At 43.2% G+C, this 17,370-nt stretch overlaps 1 protein-coding gene across 3 annotated transcripts in view; it reads right to left on the reverse strand.

The window, feature by feature from the left end:
- LOC139386419 (stromal interaction molecule 1-like) overlaps positions 1 to 17,370 on the reverse strand; it is a 44,709-nt gene extending 27,339 nt beyond the window's left edge. Inside the window, exons 1-6 of one of the 3 annotated variants that reach the window (XM_071131998.1) lie at positions 16,771 to 17,370; positions 16,060 to 16,183; positions 10,657 to 10,787; positions 8,279 to 8,393; positions 5,115 to 5,223; positions 4,894 to 5,009 (exon numbers count right to left, since the gene is read on the reverse strand). In XM_071131998.1, coding sequence (XP_070988099.1) covers positions 4,894 to 5,009; positions 5,115 to 5,223; positions 8,279 to 8,393; positions 10,657 to 10,787; positions 16,060 to 16,171 — 583 coding nt within the window. In that variant the 5' untranslated portion in view covers positions 16,172 to 16,183; positions 16,771 to 17,370. Of the gene's footprint in view, positions 1 to 4,893; positions 5,010 to 5,114; positions 5,224 to 8,278; positions 8,394 to 10,656; positions 10,788 to 12,742; positions 12,819 to 16,059; positions 16,184 to 16,770 lie in introns of those variants that run through there. The other 2 variants (XM_071132000.1, XM_071131999.1) reach the window with 2 other exon arrangements.

Raw genomic sequence — 17,370 nt, forward strand, 5'->3', positions numbered from 1 at the left:
GGGTTTCCACTATATGTTGGAATATCCATTCAGCCACAAGAGCAGTAGTGAGGTCCGGCACCGATGTTGGGCGATTAAGCCTGGCTCGCAGTCGGGGGTTCCAATTCATCCCAAAAGGTGGGGTTGAGGTCAGGGCTCTGTGCAGGACAGTAAAGTTCTGCCACACCAATCTCAACAAACCATTTTTGTATGATCCTCATTTTGTGCACAGGGGCACTTTCATGCAGAAACAGGAAAGAGCCTTCCCCAAACTGTTAACACAAAGTTGGGAGCACAGAATTGTCTAGAATGTAATTGTATGCTGTAGCGTTAAGATTTCCCTTCACTGGAACTAAGGGTCCAATCCTGAACCGTGAAAAACAGTACCCAGACCATGATTCCTCATCCACCAAACTTGACTGTTAGCACTATGCATTCAGGCAGGTAGCGTTCTCCTGGCATCCGCCAAAATGTAATGTAAGATATGTAAACATTATTAAAGTGGGAGATTCTGGAGCGGTACCTGAGACCGCGTTTTCCATCAACACCAAATGATGGAATATCTCAAATGTTGTCGCATCCCTCCAATAGACTTCCAGACAATCTATGCCAAGGCACATTGAAGCTGTTCTGGTGGCTCATGGTGGCCCAACGCCCTATTAAGACACTGTTGGTGTTTCCTTTATTTTGGTAGTTACAGTGCCTTCGGAAAGTATTCAGACCCATTGACTTTTCCACGTTTTTTATGTTACAGCCATATTCTAAAAAGGATTACATTGTATTTTTTCCTTCAACAATCTACACACAATACCCCATAATGACAACACAAAAACAGGATTTTTGAAATATGACAATTACAATAATAATTATACCCTTTACTCAGTACTTTGTTGAAGCACCTTTGGCAGAAATCAGCCTCGAGTCTTCTTGGGTGTGACACTACAAGCTTGGCACACCTGTATTTTGAATTTCTTCTTTGCAGATCCTCTCAAGCTCTGTCAGGTTGGATGGGGAGCTTTGCTGCACAGCTATTTTCAGGTCTCTCCAGAGATGTTCGATCAGGTTCAAGTCCGGGCTCTGGATGGGCCACTCAAGGACATTCAGAGACTTGTCTCGAAGCCACTCCTGTGTTGTCTTGGCTGTGTGCTTAGGGTTGTTGTCCTGTTGGAAGATGAACCTTTGCCCTTGTCTGAGGTCCTGAGTGCTCTGGAGCATCAAGGATCCCTTTGTACTTTGCTCTGTTCATCTTTCCCTCAATCCTGACTAGTCTCACAGTCCCTGCCACTGAAAAGCATCCCCACAGCAATATGCTACCATCACCATGCTTCACCGTAGGGGTGGTGCCAGGTTTCCTCCAGACGTGATGCTACCACCACCGTGCTTCACCGTAGGGGTGATGCCAGGTTTCCTCCAGACGTGACGCTTGGAATTAAGGTCAAAGAGTCCAATCCTGGTTTCATCAGACCAGATAATCTTGTTTCTCATGGTCTGAGAGACTTTTGGTGCTTTACGACAAACTCCAAGCGGGCTGTCATGAGACTTTTACTGAGGAGTGGCTTCCATCTGGCCACTCTACCACGAAGGCCTGATTGGTAGAGTGCTGCAGAGATGGGAGAACCTTCCAGCAGGACTACCATCTCCACAGAGGAACTCCGGAGCTCTGTCAGAGTTACCATCGGGTTCTTGGTCAACTCCCTGACCAACACCCTTCTCCCCTGATTGCTCAGTTTGACCAGACAGCCAACTCTAGGAAGAGTCTTAGAAGTTCCAAACTTCTTCCATTTTAGAATGATGTGTTCTTAGGGACCTTCAATGCTGCAGACATTTTTTGGTACCCTTCCCCAGATCTGTGCTTCAACACAATCCTGTCTCGGAGCTCTATGGGCAATTCCTTCAACCTCATGGCTTGGTTTTTGCTCTGAGGTGCACTGTCAACTTTGGGACCTTATATAGGACAGGTGTGCGCCTTTCAAAATCATGTCCAATTAATTGAATTTACCACATGTGGACTCCAATCAAGTTGTAGAAACATTTCAATGATGATCAATGGAAACAGGATGCACCTGAGCTAAATTTCAAGTACCATAGCAAAGGGTTTGAATACTTATTAGAATGAGATTTTACATTTTAATACATTTGCTAAAATGTATAAAAACCTTTTTCCACTTTGTCATTATAGGGTATTGTATGTAGATTGCTGAGGATTGTATTTATTTAATACATTTTAGAATAAGGCTGTACCATAACAATATGTGGAAAAAGTCAAGGGGACTGACTACTTTCCAAAGACACTGTGAATGTCGGTCTTTTCCTCCAACACATTCCATTAGCCGCTTATTTCTCTGAAAACAGGTCGCTGATTAGCAGGAATGTTGCCCAGAAAGTCCAAAGTGACATGTTTAACTGACCATTAGACTGGGAATGACTTGGCTCAAACCGGTCTTTTTCTTTTATTCTTCAGGTGAACACTCCAGTTGCATGTAATAAGTCGTAAACAGGGCTGAGGAATGGGTCCCCTTTGGTAAATGTGTCAGCCATTAAGACAAGACAAGGAGAAATGTCCATTTCTGACGGGCCCATTGTGAAAGATGTCTTAAAATGCTGCTGCTGTGCAGACAGTCTGTCATGTCCAGACGACCCCCTCTCTTCCTCCAGCTGAGACTCTTCCCTAAACAAACACAATGACACATTCCAGACAGACTTCTAACTCACCCTTATCCTGATGCTGCTGCAACCTTCTTATAAAACAAGCCCAATTCTCCTTTATTTCTCCCCCCCCCCGTTCTCTAGTATGGAGAGCAGAGCAGACAGAACTTCAAGGCCAGAGGAAGCCCAAGGCGACATTAATATTCTGGTTTCCTTACATAACCTGATCACGGATTCTTGTTCTACAGTCAAAAATTAACATTTCTTAGATTTTTCACAGACCTGAAAAGTGCCTGATGTGGTTTAAACATTGTTGTGCACGTAAAAGAACACAATTGTATGTTCTATTTATAAAAAGTGTGATTTTGAGAGTGAGAACCACAAACGGAATTAGAATATTATAAGATTTTATAGAGCCACCACTCTACACAATCTGTCTGTGGTGCTGCCCCAGAATGTGAGCCATCAGGTTCTCCCTCCCTGGTACGATTCCCAGGAAGCCCCTTGTCTGATGGTGACATTACATCAGCAGTTTCTCTCAAGCCCCAGCCCCACTGACAGGGTATGACCAACAGAATGCCATACATTTACAGAAGGAAAACCATGGGTAAAACAGGTGTATCTACAGGACCAACCACTGATACAGCAGGAGCCTCTGGGGACTAAAGATTCATGCTGCAACAGGCTGAAATATGTAACTGAGATCGCTGTCAGGAACCTAGTCCTGTGTTTTTCCTGTGTTTTTCCTGTTTAACCAGGCCCAGGGTTGCTGTGGGAATGACTGATCATGCTCCACATGATCTCCACATGATCAGTCCACACATGCTCCACAACTGACATGTTCTGTTTCCTATCAGATCCTTTAACTCCATAACTAGTAGGACTTAGTGCCAGGTTGGGACATGCACCTTGTTAAACGCAAGTGTGCACCAGCAAGAGACCGTTGTTTGGTTAGCCATGTTCCTATAGCGCTCATGTGATTGCAGAATTTGCTAAACAAATGGCCACTGGATTGATGAAAATAATCATTCTGCCAGGTAGGCATTGGCTACTTTGTAGTTAACATTTTATTGAGAAGGCTTCTGGGAAAGCCTTTCCATCTCTACTAGAAGGTTATCATTAGCATTATCACTAACTCCTACACTGTGTAGGCATACACGCGCATGTCACGGACAAACGGGCATACCTGTGCTGTTTCAAAATATTGCAGGAAAATACAAATCACTGATTCATTTTGTTAATATCTGATGAGGAACTTGGGAAAATGTAGGACTTTTCTAATACATTTAGTTGATTCCTTCTACGTTCAGTACATTTAATAATTGTTGAACTCCATTTAAAATCTCTGTATTCCATGATTCCATTCGCAACACAGATTTTAGAGAGTTTTGGTGTGTTTGTCTCAGTGCGCCTGAGAGGTGTGCTTTTATAGGGCCCTAGAGGTGTGGTGTGTTTGTTTCAGTGCGCCTGAGAGGTGTGATTTTATAGGGCCCTAGAGGTGTGGTGTGTTTGTCTCAGTGCGCCAGAGAGGTGTGTCTAGAATACAGAGTAGCTCAGCCTGAGCATCAACACACCTCTTTTATAGTACTGCTCTCTCTGCTGAGGCTGGAACAGGCTGGCTTTTGGTATGGCACACAGAGCACCACAAAATTATAGCCTTCCTAAAGAGGGCTTCACTTCCTTTACGGGAAAGCATGGTGGTTTCTGGCCTTAAAGTAGCCCCGGTGATACTCAGTTTGTTATTTATCAAAGGACATTGTAGCAGAATTGAAATGAGTCATACTGATTCACTGTATTCAGTGCTGCAGCAACAAGGCTGCCTGCAGGAAGTCCTAGACGATTACTAGCTAAACGTATTGGGGGACAAGCTTTTTTTAGTTTTTTTATTGGTTTTTTTTTGCTCTACCTTGTTATTTTGAGTATTACATTGTTATTGATTACCACATTGTTGGGTTTAGAGTTTGCAAGAAAGGCCTTTCACTGTATTTGAATGTGCATGTGACATTAAAACTGGAAACTTAATAAGAACTAGTGTTTTCCAGCACTGCTGCTGCTGCTTGAGACAAATGAACACAGTTTGGAGTTGTGTTTTTTAACCAACTGTCTCCAGCTGGAGAGAAACAGAGCAGACACTAGTCTTCCTCTTATAATTACATTCACAAACAGTTGCTTCAGAATGCAATAGAAATTCTCCTTTATCGGTCTGGTTGAAAGAAACACACTAACACTAATAGGTCACGTAATTGTAAAAAATAATAATCCACTTACTGAGTGGTGCGCCGAACAGCACAGTGTCCAAGGCCTTGAGCTGCAGCTTCTGAACATGGCTTCGATCCAGCATTTTCAGAATGGACACCGTCAGAGTGGCGTTCTTCACAGCCAGTCTGAGGGAACAGACAGATTGAGATTATCCAGTCCAGTCACAGTAACATTGAGGAAGAGAGCGAGAATAGGAGGGTCAGTATGAAGGACGCTATGGATTAATTTACCTGGGCATGACAGTCCCGTTGAAGTGCATCTTGCGGAAGGCGTCCACATACTGCGGCAGCTCCACGTAGATGAGCCAATTCTCCACATCGTCCACTGTCCAGTTGCACACTGGAATACAAAAACATGATATTACCTCTCTGACTGTTTCAGATGAGCCTCAGTAATCTCCATCACTGGTTGTACGCCAACTTTGAGCAAACGCCGACCCACACACAGAGAACATCTGTGATTCTGCTTTATATCTTAGGAGTGTCGCCGTGAGACGAGTGTAGCCAAAATCCCTTAGAGGAATCCTCTATCATAACACACTGTTAAATGTAGCTACACACGTTAGCCATCTCTTAATAAAAGACAGGGTAGGGGAAACAGGACTGGCAGGGAGTCAGCAGCAGTGTGGTGTGGGCACAGGCTGCCTAGTCGACTGGGTGGGTTAATGTGCTGCTGGGTGGATTAATGTGCTGCTGCCTAGCTAGCTAGCTAGCTAGCTAGCTAGCTGGGCTAATGTGTTGCTGCCTAGCTAGCTAGCTGGTTTAATGTGTTGCTGCCTAGCTAGCTAGCTGGGTGGGTTAATGTGCTGCTGCCTAGCTAGCTAGGCTAATGTGTTGCTGTCTAGTTAGCTAGCTGGTTGGGTTAACTTATGGCTGGGGGCAGTATCGAGTAGCTTGGATGAATAAGGTGCCCAGAGTAAACTGTCTGCTACTCAGGCCCAGTTGCTAATATATGCATAGTATATTTGGATAGAAAACACTCTGAAGTTTCTAAAACGGTTTGAATGATGTCTGTGAGTATAACAGACCTCATATGGTAGGCAAAAACCTGAGAAAAAAATCCAACCAGGAAGTGGTAAATCTGAAGTTGTTAGTTTTTCCAACTCATTCAAATTGTACTTCCTAAGGCTTCCACTAGATGTCAACAGTCTTTAGAACTTTGTTTGAGGCTTCTACTGTGAAGTGGGGGCGAATGAGAGGGGAATGAGTCAGAGGTCTGCCAGAGAGCCACGAGCTGGCCACGCGCATTCACGTGAGAGTTAGCTTTAGTTCCATTGCATTTCTGAAGACAAAGGAATTCTCTGGTTGGAACATTATTGCAGATTTGTTAAAAACATCCTAAAGATTTATTCTATACATCGTTTGACATGTTTCTACGGACTGTAACGGAACTTTTTGACTTTGTCTGGATCTAGTGATCACACGTCATGAATTTGGATTACCGGGCTAAACGCGCGCACAAAAAGGAGGTATTTGGACATAAATGGACTTAATCTAACAAAACAAACATTTATTGTGGAACTGAGATTCCTGGGAGTGCATTTTGATGATCATCAAAGGTAAGTGAATATTTATAATGTTATTTCTGACTTCTGTTGACTACACAACATGGCGGGTATCTGTATGGCTTGTTTTGGTGTCCGAGCGCTGTACTCAGATTATTGCATGGTGTGCTTTTTCGGTAAAGCTTTTTTGAAATCTGACACAGCGGTTGCAATAAGGAGAAGTGTATCTATAATTCCATGCATAATAGTTGTATCTTTTAGCAATGTTTATTATGAGTATTTCTGTTAATTGATGTGGCTCTCTGCAAAATCACTGGATGTTTTGGAACTCCTGAACATAACGCGCCAATGTATACTGTGATTTTTTTATATAAATATGAACTTTATCGAACAAAACATACATGTATTGTGTAACATGAAGTCCTATGAGTGTCATCTGATGATCTTCATCAAAGGTTAGTGATACATTTTCTCTCTATTTCTGCTTTTTGTGACTCCTCTTTGGCTGGAAAAATGGCTGTATTTTTCTGTGACTAGGTGCAGACCTAACATAATTGTTGTGCTTTCGTCGTAAAGCCTTTTTGAAAATCGGACACTGTGGTGGGATTAACAAGAAGTAGATCATTAAAATGGTGTAAAATACTTGTATGTTTGGGGAATTTTAATTGTGGGTTTTCTGTTTTGAATTTGGCGCCCTGCACTTTCACTGGCTGTCATATCGATCCCGTTAGCAGGATCTCAGCCCAAAGAGGTTTTAATGTGTTTCTGCCTAGCTAGCTGGCTGGGTTAAGGTGCTGCTGCCTAGCTAGCTAGCTAGCTAGCTAGCTAGCTGGGTTAATGTGCTGCTGCCTAGCTAGCTAGGTGGGTTAAAGTGGTGCTGCCTAGCTAGCTAGCTATCTGGGTGGGTTAAAGTGGTGCTGCCTAGCTAGCTAGCTATCTGGGTGGGTTAAAGTGGTGCTGCCTAGCTAGCTATCTGGGTGGGTTAATGTGTTGCTGCCTAGCTAGCTGGGTGGATTAATGTGCTGCTGCCTAGCTAGCTAGCTGGGTTAATGTGCTACTGCATGCTGCTGGCCTGAGCATAGAGTTTCCTGGCTCCCAACCTCCGCTCTGAGCCCCGACAGGAAGCTGCAATGCAGAGAGACTGAGACACAACCAAAAAGGTGATTGGGGGGGTGAAAGAGATTTGGAGAAACAGGGGAAAGAGCAGCGAGGTAGGGAGAGGGAAGGGTTGAAGGCGATTAAGAGAGCGGGAAGAAGGAGAGGTGAGGGACAAAGAGAAGAGAGAAGAGGAGAATGTAGATGTGAAAAGCCATGAACGGTATATGATAAACGTGACAGAGTACTGCCAGCAGGACAAGGAGGCGTAGGTGGTACGTCAGTGTGGATGGTTGCTATCTGTGTGTGTATGTTATGATGACAGGGCCACTGATCACCCTCTGCCAGGATGCTTGAGCTGCTAAGTGGTCTGCACTTTACTTGACAATGCTGACATACCAGCTAATACGTTTGACTGTTGTAGCTGGGATGGTTGGGCAGCAAGAACTCTCCCTTACCTACAGTCACCACACAAAACATCAAGCATTCAATCTAATTACTGAAGATAAAAATGTAAATACAGTGCAGTACTCTAAAACAGACAAAGCACAGGGAGTCTAGCTAACACGGTGTCAGTCAGCAGTGAGACATCAAACAACGTGGGCTGGACCGACAGAGCTCTGAGAAGAGAACACAGTGTACGGAATGAGATTCATCGTCTGAGACTCTCATATGCAAACGGATGCACTGAATGGGGCAGCATGCCTGGAGGGGAGGCTTGTTTGTGCTGCTAGCCTGAAAAGAGCAGAGACAGAGTGGGGGGCTGAGGCAACACTACGATGTTAGTTCCAGCACCTTCAGAACCCTTCCAAGTATTCCACAGGTCTTCCACACTGATGAACTGGTCGTCTCCGTGGAAACTGTTGTGCTTGGCTTTGGGATCGTGGTAGTTCAGGTCCTCCCTTAGGAACTGGAGGTCCGAGGTCACATAGGGGGGAGAGATGGGAAGAGAGGTGTCAATCAAATCAGCCAGAAGGATTATGTGGCCTGTCACTTATAGGATGATGTCAGAGCAGAGGGATCAAACCGTTTCATCCAGCCTGAGGTAGACTTAGGAGACTGCAAATTGTTAGATTGCTCAGAGAATAACCAACAGAGAAGCTTGCCTTGTGCGTGCCTGTGCCTGCAGTGTGCATCCGGCCTTGTAACATTATCACAGAATTCATGACAAGCAGTAGAGGAGGCTGTGTGGAACAGCCAGGAACCCCATGATTTACTCACACTGTGAGAAGGTGCTAGAAAACACATGGTATTTTATGACAATGTCAATTAAGATTGAGACATTGTCTTAATAGGTGAATGTCAATGAAGATCTATAGGTTTGAGCATGCACATGTCATTTTCCACTGAAGCTTAACTGGCCTGAAAACCTGTGATTAAAGTACAAACCTATAACTCCATTGCTAACAGATGTGGACACATCATTTGATGAGGAGGAACACAAAACAGGAAATCAGGTGTTCCTCTTTCTACTCTAAACACTCGACCAATATTCCAATGTAATGAGCCTACTGTAAGAAATACCGGACACATTGTCTCCAGTTCTCTTGAGCAACAGCATAGCAGTGCAGCGACAGGGCTTAGCTGACATTATGTTTCATCCATCTCTAGCCAGCCCCCGTGCTGTTATCATACCGTTTCTTTGACAATGTATCCAAATAGCTGAGGTTTTAAAAATCCTAGTATGGTGTGTTCAACATGTGTTTGTTAGTTGTGTCATGATGTTACAATTATCTTATCTTGTTTTGTTTTTAATGTAGTTCTGTCCTTGAGCTGTTCTTGTCTATTAATGTTCTGTGTTATGTCATGTTTTGTGTGGACCCTGCTTTCGCAACAACTAATAGAGATCCTAATAAAATTCTAAAACATGATCATAAAAACCTATTATTTCTTTAAGAAGTGCCCAGGCATCAGAGCTGTTTTGGTCCGAACGCTCCACGTGTTTTGTTCAGGCTTCCACAGTGTCGGCTCTGAGCCAGTACTGGTACCAGAGATATGTGCTTAATTCACAGGCTGGCTGCTTCAGGGATCATCAACCAGAGCCAGTGTCTCCTTCTCTAAAACTGCTCATCCCCTGCAGAAGAAGCTGCAGAGGGAGAGACCTCCGGCTGCCGTACCGGTAGTATTACTCACCCTGTCAGTCTGACACATCACATTGAGTAGGGAACCTGGTAGTATTACTCACCCTGTCAGTCTGACACATCACATTGAGTAGGGAACCTGGTAGTATTACTCACCCTGTCAGTCTGACACATCACATTGAGTAGGGAACCTGGTAGTATTACTCACCCTGTCAGTCTGACACATCACATTGAGTAGGGAACCTGGTAGTATTACTCACCCTGTCAGTCTGACACATCACATTGAGTAGGGAACCTGGTAGTATTACTCACCCTGTCAGTCTGACACATCACATTGAGTAGGGAACCTGGTAGTATTACTCACCCTGTCAGTCTGACACATCACATTGAGTAGGGAACCTGGTAGTATTACTCACCCTGTCAGTCTGACACATCACATTGAGTAGGGAACCTGGTAGTATTACTCACCCTGTCAGTCTGACACATCACATTGAGTAGGGAACCTGGTAGTATTACTCACCCTGTCAGTCTGACACATCACATTGAGTAGGGAACCTGGTAGTATTACTCACCCTGTCAGTCTGACACATCACATTGAGTAGGGAACCTGGTAGTATTACTCACCCTGTCAGTCTGACACATCACATTGAGTAGGGAACCTGGTAGTATTACTCACCCTGTCAGTCTGACACATCACATTGAGTAGGGAACCTGGTAGTATTACTCACCCTGTCAGTCTGACACATCACATTGAGTAGGGAACCTGGTAGTATTACTCACCCTGTCAGTCTGACACATCACATTGAGTAGGGAACCTGGTAGTATTACTCACCCTGTCAGTCTGACACATCACATTGAGTAGGGAACCTGGTAGTATTACTCACCCTGTCAGTCTGACACATCACATTGAGTAGGGAACCTGGTAGTATTACTCACCCTGTCAGTCTGACACATCACATTGAGTAGGGAACCTGGTAGTATTACTCACCCTGTCAGTCTGACACATCACATTGAGTAGGGAACCTGGTAGTATTACTCACCCTGTCAGTCTGACACATCACATTGAGTAGGGAACCTGGTAGTATTACTCACCCCGTCCGTCTCTGACACGTCCACATTGCCATTAGCATCATCATCCATCTGCTTGTGGATACTGCGGATTGCCTCGAAACTGAGGATGCTATTCTCATCGTGGCACCGAGGCTCGTCGATGCGACAGAGTTCTGAGGGAGAAAAGACAAGTTCAACCTGAGTCAGAGCTCGGACTGACGTTTGACAGCAGTTGTACAGGGCTCCCAACAACACTTGATATTTTCTCAATCATAGTAGGCTTGGGCGGTAAACAGTTTGGGGTGCCCTAAAGCTACGCCACTGCTTATAAAAACTGGAAGTTTACTATCCAAGATGTGCCAAATAAATCATCTCCAACTCAGGGCTCCAGCTGTGCATTTGGTTTGCTAACTTGCTAGCTAAGCCCTAGCGTTCAAATCAAGCTTCTTGGTTACAGCAGAGACAATCAACCCTCCTGGATCAAGATCCCTGCTGCCTAAATTAGTTGTGCGCGTCAAAACAAAAATACATAGTTATTTTGGGGGGGGGGGGAAATAAGCAGTGCCCCATGTGTACTGCCGGTAATACCGTTTCCCCAGGATGGTACGGGAAATGGTTTGAAGATATGAACATCTGCATAGAGCCCAACCCTACATCATACAGAAGGACTAGGGGCTATCGACCTGTAACACACCACAGCTTATGGGTAGGCCAACAGCCAAAACTCTGTCCACCTTGAAACCATCCCGAGCCATTTGTTCAAATCCCCATAGTAACCCGGGAGCTTTGCTGCTCACAGCAGAAAAGCATAGGGATACTAAATTTAGCTGAGCGTTAACTAAACCTAGCAAGAGGCTATTTATAACCAGGCTGTGTCCAGCTGTATGGTTACATTGGAGAATGGTGGGCAGGGTAGGAGTTTGCTTTCTTTTCAACAGTGTAAGCAGAGTGTTGCCTACACTCAATGTGACAAGGGTGCTGATATTATGTCATCAATCCCAGTGCAACACGTGTGTAGGGAAGTAGAGTTCTAGTGAGGGAAAAGGCAATGACCAGGGGGACCTATGAGGGCAAAGCATACAAATCATGATTATTTACTAGTCATTTTCCTTTCCATAGCCTACTAGAAGGCCTATTAAACTAAGTGTCCTTTAATATAGAGCACATGGAAAAATTCTATACAAATTTGATTCTATACATGACTTGTGAAAGTGTAAAAAATGTCCCTCGTCATGTTTTTCCGACTACTAGAAAGATTTTTACACACTTAACCCCAACATTTCTTCAAGTTATGTTTTTGCTTTGAGAAATAATAATCTTCAGAAATAACTTTCATGTAAATAGTGATTTAGTCCGTCCCTCATTAAAGGTCAACCCTGTAACTTGAACTGAACTCTTGTTTTAATAATAAAATAATTTTTCAAAAGAAACAATGAACATCTAATGGACAAATAACAGTGTTATTTGAGCTGGTTCTACTCTTTCTCCATTTTCTGGTGGAAAACAACTAGAGCATGACACGTAAACCTTGTTACCAAAAACAACTCAGTTGTTTGAAAGTTGTATACAATGGTGTTACATGCTGGGAGTATCTCTGGGTGTAGTCATGGTTATGAAATTGTTGTGTAGCATCTAAGCCTGCCTGGCCTGTAGTTTTCCCCCCTCTCCTGGGGGATTAAAACCCCTCAGCAGATCACAGATAAGGCCTTGCTTCAAGTCACAGGAAAGCCTCGTTTGGCCTGAGCTGCTGTCTGCAGACATTCTGGGCTGTGTGCAGGAGCATGACCAAGGCTGCCTCTAAGCCACAGAGATTTTCAGTGTAGCCAAGTGTCATTTCAGAAAGCTTCAATGTTCTAAGTTTCAAGTTCACAATCTCAGGTCAAAAGAATGTACCTTCTATCTCTTCAATTTGTCGTTCTGCCCCTGAACAGGCAGTTAACCCACTGTTCCTAGGCCGTCATTGAAAATAAGAATTTGTTCTTAACTGACTTGCCTGGTTAAATAAAGGTAAAATAAAAATAAATAAAATGTAGTCTACATGATGAAACAGCAGGATAAAACATTTTTAAAAGCAGGCAAAATGGCTGAAAGAAGTCATAGCATTGCCCATAAATGGGGAAAAGCTTACCAGATAGATCAAAGCTAAGAGTCTGCTAAATATTCCTGCTTGTATGACTGTGGGTTATCCTGCCCAGAAACCAGCCCAAAACAGAAATGAAATAGAGCATGGCCTAGATTAGTACAATGTCTTCAGTTCTCACTAAGAAACGTGATATCAGGTTGATTCCTGTGTGGTGCAATCTATCATGAGGAAGCACACAACAAGTGTGTATGTGTGTGTTTATTTCCAGCTTGCTCTCTCATTTGCTGCACAAGGCAACTCGTAGTATTACAATACTAGGCATTAGGCAAGACCTACCCCGATTGGCCCATGCAGAGTGCAACTTATAGGCATGAATCAGCACAGCACAAGGCAGGCAGGGGCTTCTCTGGCATGGAATACTGCTGCAGATTTATTTATGACAAAGACTTAATTAAGGCAGCAAGGGCTGAACAGAAAATGGCAACAAAGCCAGAAAAGTGAAGCTGTGGAATTCCACTCTATCAAGCAGCCAAGCTATAGGCAACTACAGAAAAGGTGTCAATTGTTAAACTTGTTTGGAACCACAAAAGTCACCATACCCGACCAGTCAAGATCTAGAGCCAGTCAGCCAAAGAGGCCAAGACAGTTGGCCATTGTGGAATCAATTCTATAATACTCAGGCATATCAACAACCACCACCACAGCTGACACATCCTCACCTAAAGACTCATACATTCCCCATTGTGTGTGTGCCTGTTCATGTTTATTTGTTAAAGTGTCCAGTTTTGCAGTCATTTTTCACATCCTGCCAGTCAAACGTATATTCTGCTACAGTTGTGTGTAATTGTGTGAGGAATGTGTCGAGTCAGGATTGGCTAATAAGATAATTGTAGCCACTCCCACCTATTTAAGTTGATTGAATACAGGTATATGTGGTTATGAGAGGCAGTGAGAGTAGTTGAACGCAAGAACAGAGAACATGTTATGCTCTTACCCGTTCTTCCTGATTTTAACCATAGATGTATACAGTCTATTTTTCAAATAAATGCTCAATTTTGGAGTAAAACTGTTCCTGACTTCAAGAAGCCTTTCTGTGCAGGAGGGAACGGCCAACTTGGTTACACACCCTCCCACTCTACTGGGAACTCCACCAACAAAATACATATATGAATAAAAGTGTATGTAGGCTACAACAAGCTGCTAATCCATCAACTGACGTTCTGTCAGGTTGTCCATAGCTGCTTGTTAAGACATGTTAACATTCTGACTGTAAAGCCTTCTCTTCAACACATACAGGCAGCAGCATATGCCACAGAAATGTGCCACTGCACTGCAGCAGAAAGTGGGGTGGAGCATTTCTGATCAAAAGCAGTATTTCCTCTGCCATAACGAAGCTCTACAGCTGCAATGGAAGGCAGCGAATCTCAAACATCTATAGTGGCAGCTTGACTCTAAAGTCACACCCCTATTGGTCCCCATTTCAGGTGCAATGAGTAGCCTATCTGAGATATCTTGTGCCAGCGTACAGCCTTTAGCAAACCGAGTAACCGAAGCTAATAGACCTACTACTTAGATAATAACAATGCAGCTCTAAATGAAAGCCTCCTGGCTAATATGGCTCCAGATAACCAAATAACAAACCCTTTTCGGGTCAACCTGTTCTTTAATTCAACAATCTAACAGCATAAATCCTGCTGGGGACTCCAAATCAACCCACGCCAGTCAGTGTGCTGAACACAGCTAGCCTACTAGATAAAAGGTTACGTCTAAAACCCAAGGGTGTGGTGGTGCTGGTTGAAAAGTAACTTTTTGGGCTGTTTTCTGTGCATTTGAAAATACCAGAGTGTCTACATTCCAGAACTGCAGCCCAGGACTTCAGCAAACACTTCTATATTGAAAAAATAATGACGTTTATCATCACCTGCAGCTCTCACACACACTCTTCCTCATTTGGTTAGCAAACAAGATGGATATTACATATTTACATACGAGACTACCTTTTCAAAGAGGTTTAAGTTATCTAACCCTCTGTGTATTCGCTTGTAGAAGACTAAACACACACTTGCCCTCTGCACCACTCCACTTCACTGGTGTAATGACTGCTTCCATCCTGACTCCAGGATGCCCAACCAGGCTTACTGTAGCTGGCAGTAGTCTGTAGTAGTCAACCCTCTCCAGGCCCCGAGTCTCTTCATCACACAAATGCCACAAGCTAGTTAAACTGTTTCTGAGCACAGACAATAGCCTATACATGATATATGTGGGTAGCTAGGCCACATTCACTCAATGTCTCACCACCAACAGGTCCAGCACACCACTACAACAGTCTTCAATGTTTTACCACAAATACAATCCTTATTGGAGATGGGTGACTGTGACAGCCAACATGTATCACTTCATGACTGGGCCTGTCCAATTCAGCTGAAGCTTTACACAGTCTGGCCTCATTGCATGACGTCAAATCAAAAAGCCTCTCAAGTAGAGGCACAATTACTGTAAGTGGTATAGAATAGGCTAACTTTCATGGCAGAGAGTAGTCTTTTAAGCAATTGTTATTCATTTCTAAATGTCTCCATTTTTTAAGAATAGGCCTACAATAGTTAGGGGCCCCTTGGACAGGAAGCATAGCACTACATGATAAATTACAAATGCCACAAGTTCAACATCAACACTGTTCATGTGCAATCATAGGAGCCCTGTATAAACAGTGCTGATAAAATTATGGGCAGGCACCCAGTTCACCCACAGCTGTATAAATATGATATGACTTATTATACATACCCACCCAAAATGGAACAAGAGGAGACTGGTTTGGTCTCAAACTAACAATGAATAGGCTAGGTCTAGCGTACTACTGTAGCCGACGTGAGGCTTAGACACCTATATGATGTTCCTTACATTTTGTTCCTTACAAGTCCCAAACATCTTCAGTGTCACATTGTTTAGTTTACATAACTTATGACAATAGTGTCATACATTCCGTTTTGGAATTATATTGAATGCTGTGGCAAAACTAGTGACGATAAGTAAAAATACATTTTGACTGACTTGTCAAATCGACAAGCAAAAAAAAAAAACACTACCAAGATGCCAGACTCCCTGACTTGACTGTGTGCCATGATCACCCGAGGACAGAGCTTAATGGAGAATGCATACCCTAACTATTCTCAGCATGGCTGCATTTAGAGCTGGCACAATTTCTAAATAAAAAAAAAACTGGCACTGGAGATTCTAGTGCACTGATAATGCAACAAAAGTTTACAAGTGACCAATTTTGATCACTTTGTGTATGGAGTATTGTATGAACACACACTTGCAGGCGTGTCATAATGTTTGGACATTTCTCAATGATATTTACATACCTGACACACCATTATCAATATGATGGTGGTCTGAGCTGGCTTGGACCCTCCAACTTTCGCTCAGGAGACATAAGCATACAATCCACAAGGTCAACGATTTGCTGAAATCCATAATGGAGGTTTGCTAGGAAGAGGGTGGAGAATAAATGTTTTAGTGACATCTCACATGAATGTATAACGTTAGATACTGTACTAGCCTAGTGATTTAACTATGACTGAACTTCAGATTTCAAACCAATGTCTTAAATTATTATTACAATCTAAAATAACTAACTAAAAATTGTAAAATGAGATCACATCGGAAACTTTACAAGCAAACTATCATCGGACAAGGAGGATTGGTAGCCCATATCTGGGACATTAACTTGGCTAGTTACTCAGTATAGAAGTCACATAGGCAGGTAGAGCCTGTACTACAGCCCCTAACAAAAATCAGTGGTTGACTCATGCTAAACATTATCATGAACATAATACTACTAGCAAACAATTAACATGTTTAGCTATTTCAATAAAATCATTACAAGACAATATTAGCTGGATATGGTTCACAAGCAATTATAGCTAACGCGTTAACAGCTAATTAACAATAACAAATGGCTGGCTAACCAACCTTATCAAAACATGAGTTTGACAGCCAGGCCTGAAAAGCGTTCATAATCGGGTCAGTTGTTCCATGATTTTCTAGGTAGGCATGAAATTGTAGTTTTTTACCTTTCAATACTTCTGCATTTGATGCTCTTATTACAACTCTCGTGGTTACAGTAGAATCAAAGGCACGTCATCAATCGTAGGTCCAAACTGCAAAGAGAAACCCCTCTGTACTCCATGAATAAAGAACTAAATTAGCTGGCTAGCTGCATATGACAAATGATTTTCCGCTCTGTTTAGCCCGCTAATGGCAATCCAAGGCAAGGGCCGAGGTGGTCGAATAACACAGACACTAGGATAAAGATAACTAAGTAACGTAATGGTTCCGGTCCCGTCTTCAGCTAGCTCACCAACCCACTAGCACAGCAGACTTCAGATCATTGTCAGCAGCTAATCATAGCACACGAGCTATACACAATGACAGAACGCGAGCCAAGCCGTCCTCTTACGTCAATTTACTGGATAAAATACACTCGAGTAAAGAAAAAAGTACTTATGATTGATTCAAACACAGAGCGATTGTCATCCACGAACTACATGTCTGCTACAGCTGGTTTCCCCCCCCCGCCCCACACTCAAAAAAGCTTAAACTCCTGGCTTTGGAGCTGACTCGTTCAATTCTCTGGACTTGCTTGCTTCACCTGTGAATCAAGTAATTTTAGT

The sequence above is a fragment of the Oncorhynchus clarkii genome, chromosome 27 (assembly GCF_045791955.1).
Source record: "Oncorhynchus clarkii lewisi isolate Uvic-CL-2024 chromosome 27, UVic_Ocla_1.0, whole genome shotgun sequence".
Classification (NCBI taxonomy): Eukaryota; Metazoa; Chordata; class Actinopteri; order Salmoniformes; family Salmonidae; genus Oncorhynchus; species Oncorhynchus clarkii.